Source organism: Cebus imitator, unplaced genomic scaffold (assembly GCF_001604975.1).
Source record: "Cebus imitator isolate Cc_AM_T3 unplaced genomic scaffold, Cebus_imitator-1.0 Scaffold75, whole genome shotgun sequence".
Taxonomy (NCBI): Eukaryota; Metazoa; Chordata; class Mammalia; order Primates; family Cebidae; genus Cebus; species Cebus imitator.
Window position 1 is genome coordinate 1,021,452 of NW_016107390.1, and position 18,210 is coordinate 1,039,661.

General features: G+C 38.2%; 1 protein-coding gene across 1 annotated transcript in view; it reads left to right on the forward strand.

Annotated features, from left to right (window-relative positions):
- Positions 1–18,210, forward strand: part of AHCTF1 (AT-hook containing transcription factor 1) — an 86,266-nt gene that overhangs the window by 62,201 nt on the left and 5,855 nt on the right. The window contains exons 27-32 of the mRNA XM_017531961.1: positions 1,027–1,221; positions 2,172–2,508; positions 5,944–6,052; positions 7,935–8,032; positions 10,303–10,496; positions 12,101–13,919. Coding sequence (XP_017387450.1) covers positions 1,027–1,221; positions 2,172–2,508; positions 5,944–6,052; positions 7,935–8,032; positions 10,303–10,496; positions 12,101–13,919 — 2,752 coding nt within the window. The remainder of the gene's footprint in view (positions 1–1,026; positions 1,222–2,171; positions 2,509–5,943; positions 6,053–7,934; positions 8,033–10,302; positions 10,497–12,100; positions 13,920–18,210) is intronic.

Consider the following 18,210-nt stretch of genomic DNA (forward strand, 5'->3'; position numbering starts at 1 on the left):
CCACGTTGACCAGGATGGTCTTGATCTCTTGACCTTGTGATCCACCCGCCTCGGCCTCCCAAAGTGCTGGGATTACAGGCTTGAGCCACCGCGCCCGGCCTTACCTTTCCATTTTTAAAGTTCCTTTACATATTATCTCCCTAGCCCCTTGACCAGTGTTACGGATTGAAACCCAGAAGCTTTCTTTCTCCCTCATCCCTCCCCGTTGTCCCTGGGTTCTCTGTTTGGATATCCAGCTTTTATATCAAAGCCAGGGAATCCTTATTTTTCAAGTTGAATAAAAGATATCTCAATAAATGCTATTCCTAAAATAGTTATTAAAATAAGTTGAAAAATAAGATTTCTCTAATTTAATATTCAATAGTGTATTTATTAAAAAAATACATTTTATATTCTCTACAGCTAAGTTCAAATGAAATAAAATTGGAATAATTTTTTACCTGCTGCCAGAATAACCTAGAAAAAAGAATTGTTATGGAGAACATGTCTAACGAACTCATTATACTCTAACAACATTCAGTAATTTGTTTACTAGGCCTTTAGAGGCCAAGTTAAGTGAAGGAATTATCTCTACTAAATAACATACATGCTAATTTCAGATTATTTGTATTCATCGTACTAAATCTTCAGAGGATTCTAATATGTAATTTGGTTATTACTGGATTTCTGTGATGAACTTTTTTTCTGTAATATACTACAGTCTTACTGTAGCTTTCTGTAATTATTAGATTTCTATAATTCTATAATGTTAAGTAATTTATCTTCCTAATTGGCACTTTTTTAGTTGAATTTAAGCTGGAAATAATGCTTTTAGAAAGATTGTGGATGCAGTTTTAGGTTTCATAGGCTTACATATAAAAAGCTCTGGAAGAATTTTGTATTTTCTTTGCAGAAATCTGGAATAAATATTTCTATTTACATGCTTATTGGAGATTAGACTATAACCACTATTGTGACTCAGTTGACCCAGTCTGTTCTTACATAAGCACCTTTTAATGGTGTAATTCCATTTGCTCTTTATCCTAGAAAGCTAAAAGTTTGGCCATGTCAGTTACTTCTTCTGGATTTTCTGAGTTCACTCCTCAGTCCATCCTGAGATCTGCTCTTCGATCAACACCTTTAGTATCTCCCTCTCCATCACCTGGAAGGTCTCCTCAACGACTTAAAGAAACTAGAATTTCATTTGTGGAGGAAGACGTGAACCCAAAATGGATTCCTGGAGTACGTTTGATAATTGGGAGAAAAGATATTTAATAAGAATATATTAGCTCCTACAAGTAAAAAGTTACATAAATCAATTTTTAAAATACCACTATAGATTTTTGAGACAGTCTCACTCTGTTGCCAGGCTGGAGTGCAATGGTACAATCTTGGCTCAACGGAACCTCTGCCTCCTGGGTTCAAGTGATTCTCCTGCCTCAGCCCCTGAGTAGCTGGGACTACAGGTGCATGCCGCCATGCCCAGCTGATTTTTGTATTTTTGGTAGAGATGGGGTTTCACCATGTTGGCCAGCATGGTCTTGATCTTTTGACTGTGTGATTTGCCCACCTTGGCCACCCAAAGTGTCGGGATTACAGGTGTCAGCCACCACGCCCAGCCTAGATTTTCGTATATAAGCTTGCAGATAGTAATGCAATCAGAAAATATTAGTTCTGAAAGAAACACTGGGGCCATTGGCTCAGCCAAACCCATCATCTTACAGATAAAAGGGCTTGGAAACACCAAGTAAGTTGGTTGTAGTCATCTGGGTATATGGTGGTATAATTGGGACTAGGATCCAGATTTCCTAATTCTTAGTCCTTTTTTTAATGTTTACTTTTACGTTGTATTTTGTTACTTATAAGTTTCTGACTGGTGGAGTAGTTAGGAGGGTGTGTCTCTAGATCCACTGTAGGTTATTAGGAACCTTTCAGTGATTATTGGTCATTTAGCCTGTTGTGTGTTTTAGTCTCCTGAAAATACTGGTATATTACCAGTTAGGGAAACATTAGCCACATTAACTTTTATGTACCAGAAGAGAATTGATTTAGAATAAGTGAATTTTTATTAAGGAGAGAGTTTGGGTACAAACAGCATAGAAAATGTGGGTGTGGTTGAGATGGGGAGCTTAGGACCAGACCGAACTGTGATATTTACTAATTCTTTTTCTTTTCAAAATCTTACTTAATAGGCTGCAGATGATAGCAAAGCAGAAACCGAATGGCTGAAGAGCAAAGATAGGGTGACATCTTTTATCCTCAGTAGCCCTGAAAGGGACCATCAAGAAATGAATGTGGGGTCACAAAGGTTAGAGAAACTGGATATGAGCAAAGAAAACAGCAGCGTGGAGACTACCTTAGAGTATCAGGATGCACCATCACCAGAAGACCTTGAACATACTGTTTTCATGGGCTCTAAGCCAAAAAGCTGTTCCACTGAACCTAAGGTAACTGAACAAATTGAAAAGGCTGGAGATAAAGATGTACTTGAGTCAAAAGTAACTCCTTCAGACCTGGAGAAACAAATGGGTAAGAACTCATTTCTGAATACTCAAAATTGTTACTAATGTTCCTCAATGAAGTTTATAATAGAATTTTTCCCACCGTAAGAAAAAAGCATCACAGCCAGGCACTGTGGCACATGCTTACAGCCTGAGGCTGGAGGATTGCTTGAGCCCAGGGGCTTAAGACAGCCTGGTCAAATAGCAAGGCTCTGTCTTTACAAAATTAAAATTAAAATATTAGCCAGGCATGGTGGTATGAGCCTGCAGTCAACAGCTGCCCTTGAGGCTGAAGTGGTAGAGTTCAGAAGTTTGAAGCCTCAGTGGGCCGTGATTGCACCTGTGTACTTCAGCCTGTGCAACAGAGCAAGACTGTGTCTCAAAAAGAAAGCTTCAGGGTTAAATTATTGCATGCTCACAGTGTACTGGTTCCTAGACACAACACACAGATCTTACTCTTTTGGCTTAGAAAGTATGGCTTACATTGTTTCATGAATAGGTATGAGATTTCAGAGAAGGAGGACTTACATGTACTTTTTTATTTGGCCAGGAAATTTAGAAAAGAACAGTCATATTTTAAGGAAGGAAATGTAAGATGCCATAGTCTGACTTGAAAGTCCTTCTAGTAGCTATGAGAAGTAACTTTACAGAACAAAGTATTGCAATTTTTAACTTATCCAGCAGTCTTAAGTTCTAGAATTCTTATAAATCAGGAATTTCATTCTACTCTCCATCCTCACCTCCAGAATAATCACTGGACAGTTAAATGTTCAGGCTAGGTACCGTGGCTCACACCTATAATACCAGCACTTTGGGGGCCAAGGTGAGAAGATTACTTGAGCCCAGTTCAAGACCAGCCTAGACAATATATGGAGACTCCATCTGTACAAAAAAAAAAAAAATTAGCTGAGTATGGTGGCAAGCACCTATAGTCCTAGCTACTGAGGACACTGAGAGGGGAGGATCACTTGGGCCCAGGAGGTGGAGGTTGAGGATGCAGTGAGCCATGATTGCACCATTGCACTCCCGGTGGGCAACAGAATGAGACCCTGTCTCAAAAAGAAGAAGAAGAAGAAAAAAAAACAACTAGTTCAGTGGCTAGTGCATTTATATTATCTTCGTTTTCAAAAAAATTGTTTGAGTCCCTAATGTATGCCAGTTAGCTCCTACTATGTTTATTCTGGGTATTGAAGATCAGACAGTGAGTAAAGTAGAACGGCACCTGTTCCCATGTCACATAGAGCATGGTGGACTATGTTGACAAACACTTACAGTTTGGTTCATGCTATGTTGGAGGGATGGGGGGCCAGGGGAACACTAGTGAAGGAAGAGACTTGACCTAGAATTGGTGGATCAGAAAACTTAGCCTATTTGTATGTTTCTTACACTATATACAGTTTTAACAAGGTTATTTAAAGGTAACTGGTAACTCTAAAGTTGTAAAAACACACACACTTACATAAAAATCTATGTCTTAGGTAGCTTAAGAGGCAAGTCCACTGAAGTTTGGACTATGATATCTTTACTTAGTAAGCATGGGCACTGTTAATTGCTTGCTCTAAGAACTTTAGGACTATGCTCATAAATGTCTAGAAATTTACACTGCCTTTTTTTCATTTTTATTTTTTAATAAGATGGAGTCTTGCTCTGTCACCCAGGCTGGGGTGCAGTGGGGCTATCTCATCTCACTGCAACCTCTGCCTCCTGGGTTCAAGCAGTTCTCTTGGCTCAGCCTCCCAAGTAGCTAGAGTTTAGGCATTTGCCACCGCTCCTGGCCTACACTGCTCTTTTGATGTGCCTTGCACTACCAAAATGTTTAAATGGTAGCTATTAAAAGAATGTCCGTACCATTATCTTCACTGATTATTCCTAACAATGTTAGGCAGTCTCAAATAGAAATCTATGTTTTTTTTTTTGGTAGGGGGGTTCCTATAGCACAGACTCTAGAGTGACTCAGGCTGGATTCGAACCCTAGCTCACTCAGCTGCTTACTGAGTACACGTCATGAGCCGGGCTAGGCAGTATAACCCCAGGCTTCAGTTTTCTTCTCTGCTTTTTTGGATGTTGAGGATTGAGTTAATATATGTAAAACAGTTGCATTAGTGCCTGTTCAGCAAAAAGTGAAAAGCGAGAGGTTAAGGGGGGCTCTTGAGGTAGGCTCTGAGGATTAGAAGAAAGTGTTAGCAGTCCGATAACACAGCAGTAAACCTAAAAGAAAAAAAGAAGCAGACCCAACAAAATTTTAAAAAGTAGTAATGCAAGATTCTAGGGTCAAGCCGTACAGGATCATGGGGTGTCCCTATCGCTGTGCTGAGGTGCAGGATCTAAGAAATAAAGAGGCAAGACACAGAAGGACAGAGCACAGCTGGGCTCAGAGGGCCAATGCCACTTGAGCGGAGACAGGCGAGGCCCCGAGTGTCCAGAAGTGTCTGTGTTTATTGGGTAGAGGTTAGGCGGCAGGGTAGTGAGTGGGGTCATTTTAAGGAGAGTGATAGGGTCAAGACATTCACCTGAGCAATAAGCAAGGGGCCTACCCCCATTAGGTCACCGAGGAGTTAGGCAGTGTGTAGTAAGGAGGGTGCAGTGTGCAACATCTCTTATCTAGGGGCAGGCAACTTCTAAGGATGTCTATAGGAGGATGCTTTGAGTCAGTACAGCGGCAACAGAGCTGACAGGGTCTACCGCCACCTGCTGGCAGCTTCCAGTGATTTCTGTAGGAGGATGCTTTTGAGTCCGCACGGTAGCTAGAGAGCTGACAGGTTATACAGCCACCAAGGCGCGATTATACAGGAGGGGTTTTAAGCCCTTCGATGCTCGCGGGATTGCCAGCCAGAGGCCAGCTTTCCATAAGAACTGGACGCAAGATACTGCAACTTCCTTACAGGAGGAGTGACTCTTGTTCCAAGCCTGCCATGCAGCAGGCATCTTTATAATACTGAATGCTGCCCTGGGCCAGCCTGCCATGTAGCACATGCCCTTTCAGGCAGGGGCACTACTGCCTGGGCCATAGATTCTTGTCCTGGTATAACTTTTTCCATTAATTAATGCTCTGTACCGTGTCTGCTGTAGACATTCCTACGACTATAAACAAGATATGATATGTATGTAGAGCTGTTTTTCCCTTAATTCATGCTCTGTACCGTGTCTGCTCTAGACATTCCTCCAACTATGAACTAAGATATCATCATATATATATAGAAAAGGAAATAACTGAGTAGTAACATATTCTTCAGGCACTAATTGTTCCAATTATAAACTAATAGGATTATATATAAAGGATTATGTAAAAGGAAACAACAGAGTAGTAATATTATAAACTAAGATATTCTTCAGGCACTAATTGTGCTGGGGGTCTCCTTAACTTTCCTTCCTTTGTGCCCAGAAGGTGGGGGTTACCCACACAAGATACCAGTAATCACTAAACATTTAGCATAAATAATGTTCTTGTCTGTATGACTTACAGGCAATTTGGAAGGTACGGAAACAAAAGATCTCTCAGTTGCAGAGGAGGCATTTTCAGAATTGAATCACTTAAGCCCCATTCAAAGTTCTGTACCGTCAATCCATGAAGGGTAAGTTTACGGAGAAAAATTCAAAAATACTTTTTAAAAGAAGTTTAATGAAATTGTGAACCAGAAGTAAAATACTGTGCTTGTTAGATTTCATTTAGACCTTTAACATCTCCATTTGGTGATGTTGGCCGTTTTAAAAGAAGTCTAGTTGTACAGTTGTATGTTATTAAGTAGTTACTATGACGTTTTTGCAGTGCTGCTAGACATTTCGGAAATATACAGAGACATGATAAATTGAGGCAGAACTCTTAATATTCTTTGGTGAACTTTTAATATTCTTCGGTGATTCTGTTTTTGTTGAGACCAAAAGTTTCACTCCCAGCTGTGCATTCCTCCATGTCCTCTGCTTTCCAGTGGTTTCAGGATGATCAGCCACAAGACTCTTACAGGTAGCCCAAGGTAGAGCACAGGGGAGACGACAGCTTTATTTCCTTTCTTATGTTCAATACATGACTCTTAGGTTTGTGTTTTTTAACGACCGGTTGACACATTATACTCCCAAATAATTGAAACCTTACTAGACAGCGTGTTCAAAGCGTGGTCAAGCAGATTGGTGAGAGCTTTAGTTTATGTTCTGCAACAAGATAAACAGCTTGCCTTGGAATATAAATCGGTACTCTGCTTCCTTTAGGGAAAGTCAGCTGTACTAATCAGTATGGTTAGCGAAGTAACTGATGCGCCTTCTGGCAAGACCACCTTGTCTCGTTGTAAGAGTGACACAGATTGCATATCAGCACTTTGAATAGCACTGTTGTAGAGGATACAAAAAAGGGACAGCTTCAATTATCAAGTAGTAGTGAGGGCAATTTAGTGAAACTAACCCACATAAAACATAATTCACATTGTAAATGGTTCATTAATTTATAAATAATGAAAGGGACTTTCCAGACCACCTATACAGTTCAATATCATGATAGTCACCCCGTGTACATTGAACAAAATCACATGCTTTATTCCTGAGACATCTAGATTATTAGCTGGAATCTTTGCCAGGCCTGCATGGAAAAAGTAAAAGAAGCCAATAGAAAAGAATTACCCAAATTATTTTATCATTCTAACGTTTTTTGAATTTTAACGAAAACTAATATTTATTGCAATGGCTTTGATGGGAATTGCAACGATTGCAAAGCAGAAAACAATCACATGAAAAAGAAACACGTGAAAATTACCAGTGAGAATCTAGGTGCATATTCACTATCTTAGCTAATTAGTTCCTTTTAAAATAGAAACTAACTTGATATTTTGTGGGGATGTGTCACTGTTGGTTATTCTTATTGTAAAATCTATACATGTTTTAAATACCTGCTTTTTCTTGAATTTACCTTAAAATACTATTTGCCCTAATTTTTAAAACTAGCATCCTTTAATTGGGTTTTGAGAAAGGTCAGATTAGAATATTCAAGGAGCACTGTCATCATATTCCAGGATTTATTTTCATCATATGGATTAATACAGGTTTTATTAGTCTCTTATTCTGAGTCATTTATCATACTGTTTCCAGGTAGCATTAAAATACTGAACCTTTCTTCTACTGAGTTCATAGGAAATATTCCATAATACTTGACAGACTTATTTGAAAACTGTGGCCACAGATTATTAAAACTTGGCTGAAATATAATGTATACTGACAGGCATTTTTAAATCATGTCATATTCCTACTTTTGCGAACAAGAGTTAAAACATTAGAAAGTAGGAAAAACAAGTACAGTGTTTCTGAATTCACTTGTCAGTTTTATATTGTTGTTCAGAATGAATTTGAGCTGTATTCTCTGAACCTCAGTTGTATATCACTAAAATGGCAGGTTAGGGGGCAGGACTATAAAGCAGGTTAAAGCAGATGGGATCTTCTTACACACTAAGGTGTGTATATCTTTTTCTAAAGGAAAATCTTCACTGAGAAGTCCAAGGCACCAGTGTTGGACGAAGGATTAACATCTGTTGAAACCTGTACCTCTGCAATTAGAGCAATTGACGATAAATGTAGGTATTATTTTGACTTTAGGATTATTCCATTTTTGTGTTTTGAGTAAAGAGTTTTCTATTCTTAGAACAAAAAAAAATCTGTTCTGTTATTCATATTTTTCCCCCTCAATTATTCCTCCCTCTCTGGTCAGCTTTCCTGGCATAAAAGTATTCTGAGGAGATGTGTCAGCTCTCAGACAGTGGGTTGCTTGTAAGGCATTCTGTGGCTCTAATGTTGAAAGTCTTAGAATGGTTTTTGTGGACATATTTTGCACAAGAAATATGAAAAAAGAAAAAGTAAATTGCTAGTCCACAGCCAACTGTATCCCTGCTGTTTGATCTTCTTGGACTCCGAAGAGTTTTTATTTTGTGTTTGTGATAACTTAAGGCCAAAGTTGACTTTTCATCATTAGAAAATCACAAATGACTCGATATACTCCAGGGAAATTAAATATATGGAATTTACTTTTTTTAATTCAATGAGCATTTTCGTGAGGGCCTATTCTGGCTATACAGAGATGAGGAAGATATGTTTTTCTCAAGGAGCTTACGTTGGATTTAGGGGAAGCAGACACCTTGAATGTTTATGCCCAGAATAATTCTAATCATGTGCATATTAACCCATTGAATCCTCACAGCACTACTGTGACATAGTTGTCATGTGACTCGAGCTCATGCTCTTAACTGTCACGCCTTTGTCCCTCGTACATTATGAATGGGGCTTAGGACAGGCTTCGGCAGACTTGTCTTTGTCCCATGATTGAGAAGGTAATACATGATGATAGAGTAATACAGAGAGAATCGTCTAACATGTAAAATGAAAAGCTGATCATCCATTTTAAGGGTCTGTAATTAACAATCTAAAGTATCTTTCCTGAATTTTTGTTTTCTGTGCATATGTCCCCCCATGTGTTGCAAGAGGAGATAATATGGTGGCTAAAGAGTGCGGGGGCCTGAACCAGAATGTTTGGGTTCGTAACCCAGTTCTGCAAAGGGGCTATACTTCTATGTTTTTGTTGGTAAAATATTAATAGTTCTAAATGGGAATATTAATAACACCCATTTCATAGAGTGGTCAGGATTAAGCCATTTGCATATAAAGTGTTTCGTGTAGTGCTTGGTACCTGAAGTTTAATAAATGTTAGCTGTTAGAAATAATCATCATTAGTACATTTATTTTTAAAAAAGCAACTTTCTTTTCTCAATGTATTTAAGACATTTTTCTGTCAGTAAAATAGATTAATTCTGTTCTTTTTAACAGCTCTAACAGTGTTCCACAGTATAGATGTTCTATGCGTAACTAATTGCTTATTGCTGAACATTTGGGGCTTGTTTTGCTGTTTCTGCAGTGAATATGCATTACATTACATTCTATGTCAGTTTTTTTTTAACCATGGACTTGTTGGGTCAAGAAGTATATACAGATTTTTAATATTTTATTGTTGTATCCAATAAAGTTTGTATACTTCATGTATTTGATGAGAAGGTAAAATGCTTGCTTTCCTTTCAATTTGATTAGTTTTCACATGTTAGGGATAACAGCCCCATTATCCATTAAAAGTGTAGAAGTAGTTTTTCCTAGTTCATCTTTTATTTTTGTGCTTTTTTATTGATTTGTTGTTGTTAAACACTAAAGGATTTTTAGTTGTCATCTTCCCCTCTTGTGGTATTTTGTGTCATTTGCAAACTGTACACCCAAGTATTTATATCACCTATGATTGCTAATGACATAGTAGGCTTTGGCAAAGGGGAAGATGAAAGAAGGAATTTCTTTTTAAGTGAGCCCAAAAACTATTTTTTTAAAGTGATAGAGTACGTTTATACTCATTTAAGTGTTTTCTGCCAACAGAAAGTGATTCATTCTTTTTCCTAGTCATATCGAAGCCCAGATTGCATGTGTGTCATGTCATTCTATAATTACTCTACAAGGATAGCTGGTAGTCAGTCACATGGTGAAGCAGCTTTCACATTTATAAGGAACAAGTGCCTGAACTTCCTCGAAGCAGTTCGTCATCATGTTAAGTTTCCTGATAAGGGCAGGAATTCTCTTCCAGTTGAGAAAAACCAATGTTATCATTTTAAAATGTGAAATGTATCTTTTTTTCTCTTTTATTTCTGTGGAAAGGTATGTATTGTTAAAGAAGTTGCAGACTTTCTGGCAATGTGAAAGTTTATTAATATAATATTCAAGTTCATTGTCGCCTTTTCCTTTCTGATAGTTCCCTTAATTGTGTATAGATTTATTTTTCATTTTAAATGTAAAAGATTCACTCTCACTTTTCTTTCAGCTGTGGCTGATGTCCTTGGTGATAGTGGCAACTCTGAAGGTCCTATTATCTCTGAGCCTAGGCTTAACCAGGAAGTAGCGTTGAACTTAAAAGCAGATCGTGAAGTAGAAGTTGATGGACTAGAAGAATGTGTTGACTTCCCAGAAGAAAAGCTTCCAATTTCTGACAGCCCTCCTGATACTCAAGAAGTTCATGTAAAAAAATTAATTTTTTACTTCTTTGTCAGTCAGTTTTGCTTTAGTTGTTTGAAGACACAGTGGTTCAAACCTAACACGCTCATTTGTTTGCCTGCTATATAAAAACTTCTTTATAAAAATCTGGGTTCAAAAAATAAGTGTATAAATATTTTGTGGAATATAAAAACACATCCTTTAAGAAATTGGCCTTCAAGGTGGGTGCTGTGGCAGGTGCTTGTAGTCCCAGCTACTCAGGAGTTTGAGAAGGGAGGACCTTTGAGCCCAAGAGTTTGAGACCAGCCTGGGCAACATAGCAAAATCCTGTCTCAAAAAAAAAAAAAAAAAAATTGGTTTTTATGAAAGCCAAAAGGATGTGTTAAAGAAGCCATACTTTCACCAACTGAATTTTTGCTAATCTGGTTTATTAGTCATAAGACCATGTAAATACATGGATACAGTTAAACAGGATTTCCCCCTCATGCATCCTTTTTGGGAGAATGATAGTCAGCTGGCTGCTGTTGAACATCTGTACACTCTGGAAAGGATTTTTTGCTACTTAATGTGACTTAAGAGTTTTTTAAAAATTCTGTTATACCAAATCTTTTATTATCAGCAGGCAACTTTTATGTAATAAATTTTAAGATAAAAAAAATTATTTATAGAAATTATTTATAGAATAATTTCTAATTATTTATAGAAATTTGATAGTTTAGAATTTGGGAAGTTTCTTAACTCATAAAAATGTCACAGTTATCCATAGTCATCCTAATGAGTATTCCAACTGCCAAGTAGATGAGTAAAGTTCCAATTCCTTTAGTTGGGAGGCTAAGAAAAATTGTGGGTATGGTGTAAGTGGGAATTCTGATTTCTAGGTTATTTCTAGCCTGTCATCTCACTGATTGTTTGGGGAATGGGAAAATGTCATTGTCTAGGTGGGTGGTAATGTTCTACCTTCTTGGTCAGGAGATCTCTCTGTTACTTTCTACCTCCTCCTTTTTCTCCCCTTCCCTTACCAAAAGGTAAATGCAAGGACCATTCCTTCTTCCACCAAACCCTTGCAGGAGAGGTACTGAACTTGAAAGCCTTAGGAATTTCATGGTTTATGCAGCCCCAGCAAAGGGAAGAGGATTGAGTCTAGCCCAAGGGAGCTTATGTATGTGAATTGTTCTTCAACCTTATGGGGATCGTGCTGTTTTAGAAAAGTGTGGATAGTTAGGTAATTTGGGGAATATCATTAAAACACAGTTTGGGGGTTGTTGCTTTTTCTCTGGTTAATTTTTTTTCTTGGGTGAGAGTAGAATAAGTCCATAAATGTTCTCAGAACTGTTAGCATCATAATTTTCAAGGTTTTGTTGACTGTCTTTTTAGCCAGGGAAATGTGGAATTTCTACTTAAATTTCAGTCATAATTTCAAAATCTTTCTATCTAGTTATTTTGACTAAATGAGAAACTGGTTGCTTAAAGGGATGTTTTGTAAAGTAAACCCATAAGCATATATGCCATATTAAATATAATTTATGTTTTAAAAGGCACACAGCCAAGGGTCATCAAAAACCTGTGTGCTTCAAGTTAAAATACATATTTAAATTATTTATCCAGTCTCTTATCTTTAATTCATTTAGGTGATTGAACAAGAAAAGCTTGAAGCTCAAGATTCAGGAGAAGAGGCTAGGAATCTTTCATTTAATGAGTTATATCCCTCTGGAACACTTAAGCTTCATTATAATTTTGATACTATTGACCAGCAGTTTTGTGACTTAGCTGATAATAAAGACACTGCTGAGTGTGACATTGCCGAAGTAGATGGGGAACTTTTTGTGGCTCAGAGCAACTTTACCTTGATATTGGAAGGTGAAGAAGGAGAAGTTGAGCCAGGTGATTTTGCATCACCTGATGTGTTACCTAAAGCAGCTAACACCGCACCTGAGGAAAAACCTGTATACAGTGGGGAAAATGATAATCATGGACAAGTTGCAGATTTGCCATCTGTCATGACTAGTGACCAAAAGACCCAAAAAGTAGAGACTTTACCATATGTGCCTGAACCAATTAAAGTAGCAATTGCAGAAAATTTACTAGATGTAATTAAAGACACAAGAAGTAAAGAAATGACTTCAGATATGGTGGAGCAGTCCAGTCATGAAACGATACCTTTAGTAAGCCAGAAGGTAATGTGTCCCACTAAGGTCGTCAAATCTGCATTTAAGACTGCTCAGGAAACAAGCACAATGACTATAAATGTCAGCCAGGTTGATGACATGGTTTCCTCCAAAACTCGAACGAGAGGACAGCGGATCCGAAACACAAATATCCAGTCAGCACAACAGGAAGCATCAGCAGGCGTTGCTCCTCCTAAGAGGTCAGGGCAGTCAGTTAGGAAGAAAACTAGGAAGGCAGAAGAAATTTCTGAAGCTTCTGAAAACACCTATTCTGATGTTAAAGAAGTATCTCAGAACCAGCAAATACCTCAACATTCTGTTACTCCGAGGAGAGGAAGGAGAAAGAAAGAAGTTAATCAAGACATACTAGAAAATACCAGTTCTGTGGAACAAGAATTACAGATTGCTACAGGTAGGGAATCAAAAATATTAAAACCATCTCAGCTCTTGGAACCAGCAGTTGAGGAAATGTTTAAAAAAGAAGTTAAGCTTTCATCGATTACAAAAAGGACTCCTAGAAGAATTAAAAGATCTTTAGAAAATGAGGAAAGTGTTGAAATTATAAATGATCTGAAAGTTAGTAAAGTAGCAACTCCTAGCAGAACTATCAGAAAATTGAGAAGTGCTAATTTAGATGCTTCTGAAAATACAGGAAATAAGCAAGATGAGAAATCCAGTGGTGAGCAGCTGCCTACTCATTGTGTTAGAAGGGTCAGAAGGAGAGAGGTTAAACCATCAGATGTGAGAGAAGACTCCAGCCTTGACTCATCTCAGTTGACTCTGCAAGCAGAATTTGATATGTCTGCCATACCTAGGAAACGTGGTAGACAAAGAAAAATAAATCCATCTGAAGATGTAGGAGCTAAAGCTGTAAAGGAAGAGAGAAGTCCCAAGAAGAGAGAAGCTCCCGGCATTAAAAGGCGATCTACAAGAAATACCCCAGCTAAAAATGAAAATACTGATATTGGAAAACCAGCTTTAGGAAAATCCATTTTAGTGCCAAATGAGGAACTTTCAATGGTGATGAGCTCTAAGAAGAAGCTTACAAAAAGGACTGAAAATCAAAGCCAAAAACGTTCATTACACTCAGTATCAGAAGAACGCATCGATGAAATGACACACAAAGAAACAAAGGACCGAGAAGAAAGATTGCTTGCCACAGCTTCCTCTACTAAATCCTCCCGTAGCACCAGGACTAGAGCTAGCAAGGCCGTCTTGTTGCCTGAACCAAAAAGTGAACCTTTATTTTCTCCGGTGTCAGAAGTTCCAAGGAAAGCAAAAGGTACTTTTCTTTGTCTGCAAAACAGAGTTTTTATCTCATTGAGTCTTTAGCTTAAAACTTGGTTAATTATCTGTCCTAAAAATGATTTGTACCTATAGAGGATTTTCTCCCCCTCCTCTCTCAAACCAAAATTGATCTTTTAGTAGTAAAGTTTACAGTTTTCATGTTTCCAAGTTTGAGATTCAGTTCTTCAGTATGGTTAACATAGATTTATTTTTTAGAATAGCATAATTTCTCTTATTTGACTTTTATAAATAATGTGACTTTTAATTTTAGTTTCTCCCAAAATAGAATGAGCATTTTTAATCTCCTAAGTACCGCTGCATTTGACTCATGCCCCAGTGATACCCACAACCCCAAATTGTTTTGAAGGGAAACACCAGTAACTTTTTGTTATGGTACAGAAATAATTTCAGTCCATATTCACTATTGCCCATAAAATGGCACATCTGTATGCCTTCATCTTCAATGAGACCATCCTTTGTTGTCACTGGTGAGCTAAGGACTGTATTTGGTTGGTGGTGTAGGTCAGACCTTCTCAGCAGGGGTGACCTCTCCCCAAAGGGAGCACATATATACATTAAGTACACAAACAGATATACAGTATATCTACAGTAGTAAAATTTCAATAGAGGGTGCTTTAAAGATGTCTAAAAAGATACTGGTGTGGCTGAATAGATCCCATTAGAGTAACTCTCTGTAAAATTGTTTATGTTTAGGTAAACAAAATGTAGGGTTTTTTTGTTTGTTTGTTTGTTTGTTTTGAGGTGGAGTCTTGCTCTGTCTCCCAGCCTAGAGTGCAGTGGCACGACCTCAGCTCACTGCAACCTCTGCCTCCCAGGTTCAAGCAATTCTCCTACCTCAGCCTCCGTAGTAGCTGGGATTACAGCTGATTTTTTTTAATTTGTAGAGATGGCTTTTCACTATGTTGGCTAGGCATATCTTGAACTCCTGACCTCAAGTGATCTGCCTGCCCTGGCCACCCAAAGTGCTGGGATTATAGGCATGAGCCATGGCACCGCACTGCCATGTAGTTGATTGTTTAAGTTACAGTTTAATATTTGAATTTCAGCAAAGCAGTTCAGGGCTTTGTAAATGAAGTAGATGACTTATTTGTTACACTGTTATAGCTTGAGCCCAGGAAAATGACCCTCCTTGTAACAACTGATCATTTGTCATAAAAATGATGTGTAGCTATAGGGGATCCTCCTCTCCCCTCCCCACTCAAAGAATTTTTGATTACATCTTCGATTTTGGTAGTATAGATTAATTTCTTCATAGTGTGAGAAAAGTGCGGTTATACCTATGCTTTGCATGGAGGAGAATGAAATGACAGAATATCTTAAAGTTGATTTTATTAAGGTAATATTAAAAAGTTAAAATGAGAAACATTGGCTGGGAGGGCGGGAAGTTACTAACATAACTTATACACTCATCAGGACTGGAGAAGTGTAGTAAACATCACAAGTGAGGGTGGTTTTGTTAGAGCATAGCAAACATCTCAGTGACTGATTTTTGTCATCTTTACATATTTTTCATTTCTATACCTACTAATTTTAACTTTTTTCTGTTAAACTAAAAATACGTGCAGCAGTATGGCAAAAATATATATATATCTCTACAAAAATTAGCCAGTGGTCCTACCTACTTGGGAGGCTGAGGCAGGAGGATCACTTGAGCCTGAGAGTTTGAGGCTGCAGTGAGCCATGATTGTGTGCCACTGCACTCTAGCCTGGGCAACAGAACAAGACCCTGTTTCAAAATAAAAATAAAGACAAAAACAATACATGCCTACTTACTGAAAACTAGAAAATAGAAGTATATAATCTAGCTATCAAAAGAATCACTCTTCACATTTTCCTTCCAGATACATATGTATGGTTGGTTTTTAAAGGCCTGCAGTTTATGTATATGCATATATTCTGCTTTTTTCCCCCTACGTATTTCATGAGCATTTTCGGTTACTCTTTCTTATTTATTTATTTATTTATTTAGAGACAGAGTCTTGCTCTTGTCGCCCAGGCTGGAGTGCAATGCTGCAGTCTTGGCTCACTGCAACCTCCATCTCCTAGGTTTGAGCAGTTCTCCTGCCTCAGCCTCACCAGTAGCTGGGATTACCACCATGCCCAGCTAATTTTTTTTGTATTTTTAGTAGAGATGCAGTTTCACCATGTTGGCCAGGCTGGTCTCAAACTCCTAACCTCAGATGATCCGCCCTCCTTGGCCTCCCAAATGCTGGGATTACAGGCGTGAGCCACTGCACCCGGCCTTCAGTTACTCTTAAATGTTCTTCAGAATCCAACCAGATTGGGCAACTTAGTGGGACCCCCATCTCTACAAAAAAATTTTTTTTCAATGATGTGGGCATGGTGGCTGGCACCTATAGTCCTAGCTACTTGGGAGGCTGAGATGTGAGGATGGCTTGAGCCCGGGAGACTGAGGCTGCAATGAGCCATCACGCCACTGCGCTGCAGCCTGTGTGATGGAATGAGACCCTGTCACCAAAAAAAAAAAAAAAAAAAAAAAAAAAAAATAAAAAAAAAAAAAAAAAAAAAAAAAAAAAATCAAAATCTGAAACGTAATATATATATTTTTATATTGGCATTTCATCTCACAAATGTGCCACAAATAGTTTAAAGTTTATTTTGTTGGGTATTTGAATTGCTTTCAGATATTTTAATATTAAAAAGAGGCAGCTTTTAGAATGCGATGATGGGATTGGAGGGGATAAGATTGGGATCTCTCATTTCTGCCACTTATTAGCTGGGCAGAAAATCATTTAACCTTCCTGAGCCTTGTTTCCTCATCCTTAGAATGAAGGTGGTGGGTAATACATACCTTACATGGGGTTCTTGTTAGTATTCAGTACTTTAACAAGCAATTGCCACTCTAGCATGTAGCTTCCTGTCTCTTCCTCTGCCCTTTATACTGTTAACCATACTTTCTGTCCCTTGTGCCTGTTTATATTTTATTTTATTTTATTATTTATTTTTCACCCTCTAAACCTACTTTTTCCCAACTTCCGGGAAGAACTGGGAAGAGAAGGCCTATATTTTAAACTTCGTTTTTACATAGGGGTGGAGGTGCAGAGAAGACTGTGTACAGAAATAACTGTGTGATTGAAAGGCTAGAGGTGGTCCTTTATTTTATTGAAACATAGCAAAGAAATTATCTTAGAATTTTGTGTTTTACTAGCTGAATGTATATGAAGCTTCACATTTCATACAGCACATACTTATTAAGAAGGGCCTGCTGTATGCCTGAGGCCACACTAAATACATGACATTCATATATCATTTGATTCCCACTGCAACCCAGTCAAGTTTAGGCACTTTTACTTCCTTCTGTCCACATTGAGGAAACTGAAGTTCAGTGAGATTGAGCACTCACATCACCCAGGTAATAAGTGTTGTCCTGGAGCTGCTACTGCTGGCTGGTAAGAGGCACTTGTTAAATATCCAAGAACTTAGAACCCAGCCATGGTTTGCATTGGCCACAGTAGGCACATTTATACCTTAGAAATCAGCAAATGCTGTAAATCAGAGCTCTCTTTGACTTTTCAGAATCATTTACTAGCCCACAGTTGGGTTTGAACCTGGGTTCTGAACTCCTTAGTCCTTAAGTAGCACTCAAAACAGAGATGGGTAAGGAATTTACATACACACAAGAAAGACTCATCTGTGCTATAATAGAAGCATATGGGGAGAATGGTGGAGGCTAAACATTTTCACAAGTGATAGTATATTTTTGTATTTCCTTATTTATTCCTTTAAAATGGAGTAGGAAAACTTAGGTGACGCTTATGAAAAGCAGTTGTTTTTCAGATAGCCTAGAAGAGAGTTATAGAATATATAATTTTTGTAGGAATGTTTTTGTTCATCTGTTTTTTGAAGCCAAAAGCGGGACCACCAGTAGACCTAGCCATTTCTGCCATTTACAAGCTGGGAGCAGAGATGACTTATTTCTGATATCACTTCTAATTTTTTTCTTTTTTTAATAATCATATGCTTGGCTGGACGCGATGGCTCATGCCTGTAATCTTAACACTTTGGGAGGTTGAGGCAGGTGGATCATAGGGTCAGGAGATCGAGACCATCCTGGCCAACATGATGAAACCCATCTTTACTAAAATACAAAAATTAGCTGGGCATGGTGGCACGTGCCTGTAGTCCCAGTTACTTGGGAGGCTCAGGCAGGAGGATTGGGTGAACCTGGGAGATGGAGGTTGCAGTGAGCCCAGATGACACTATTGTACCCCAGTCTGGGCAATAAGAGTAAAACTCTGTCTCAA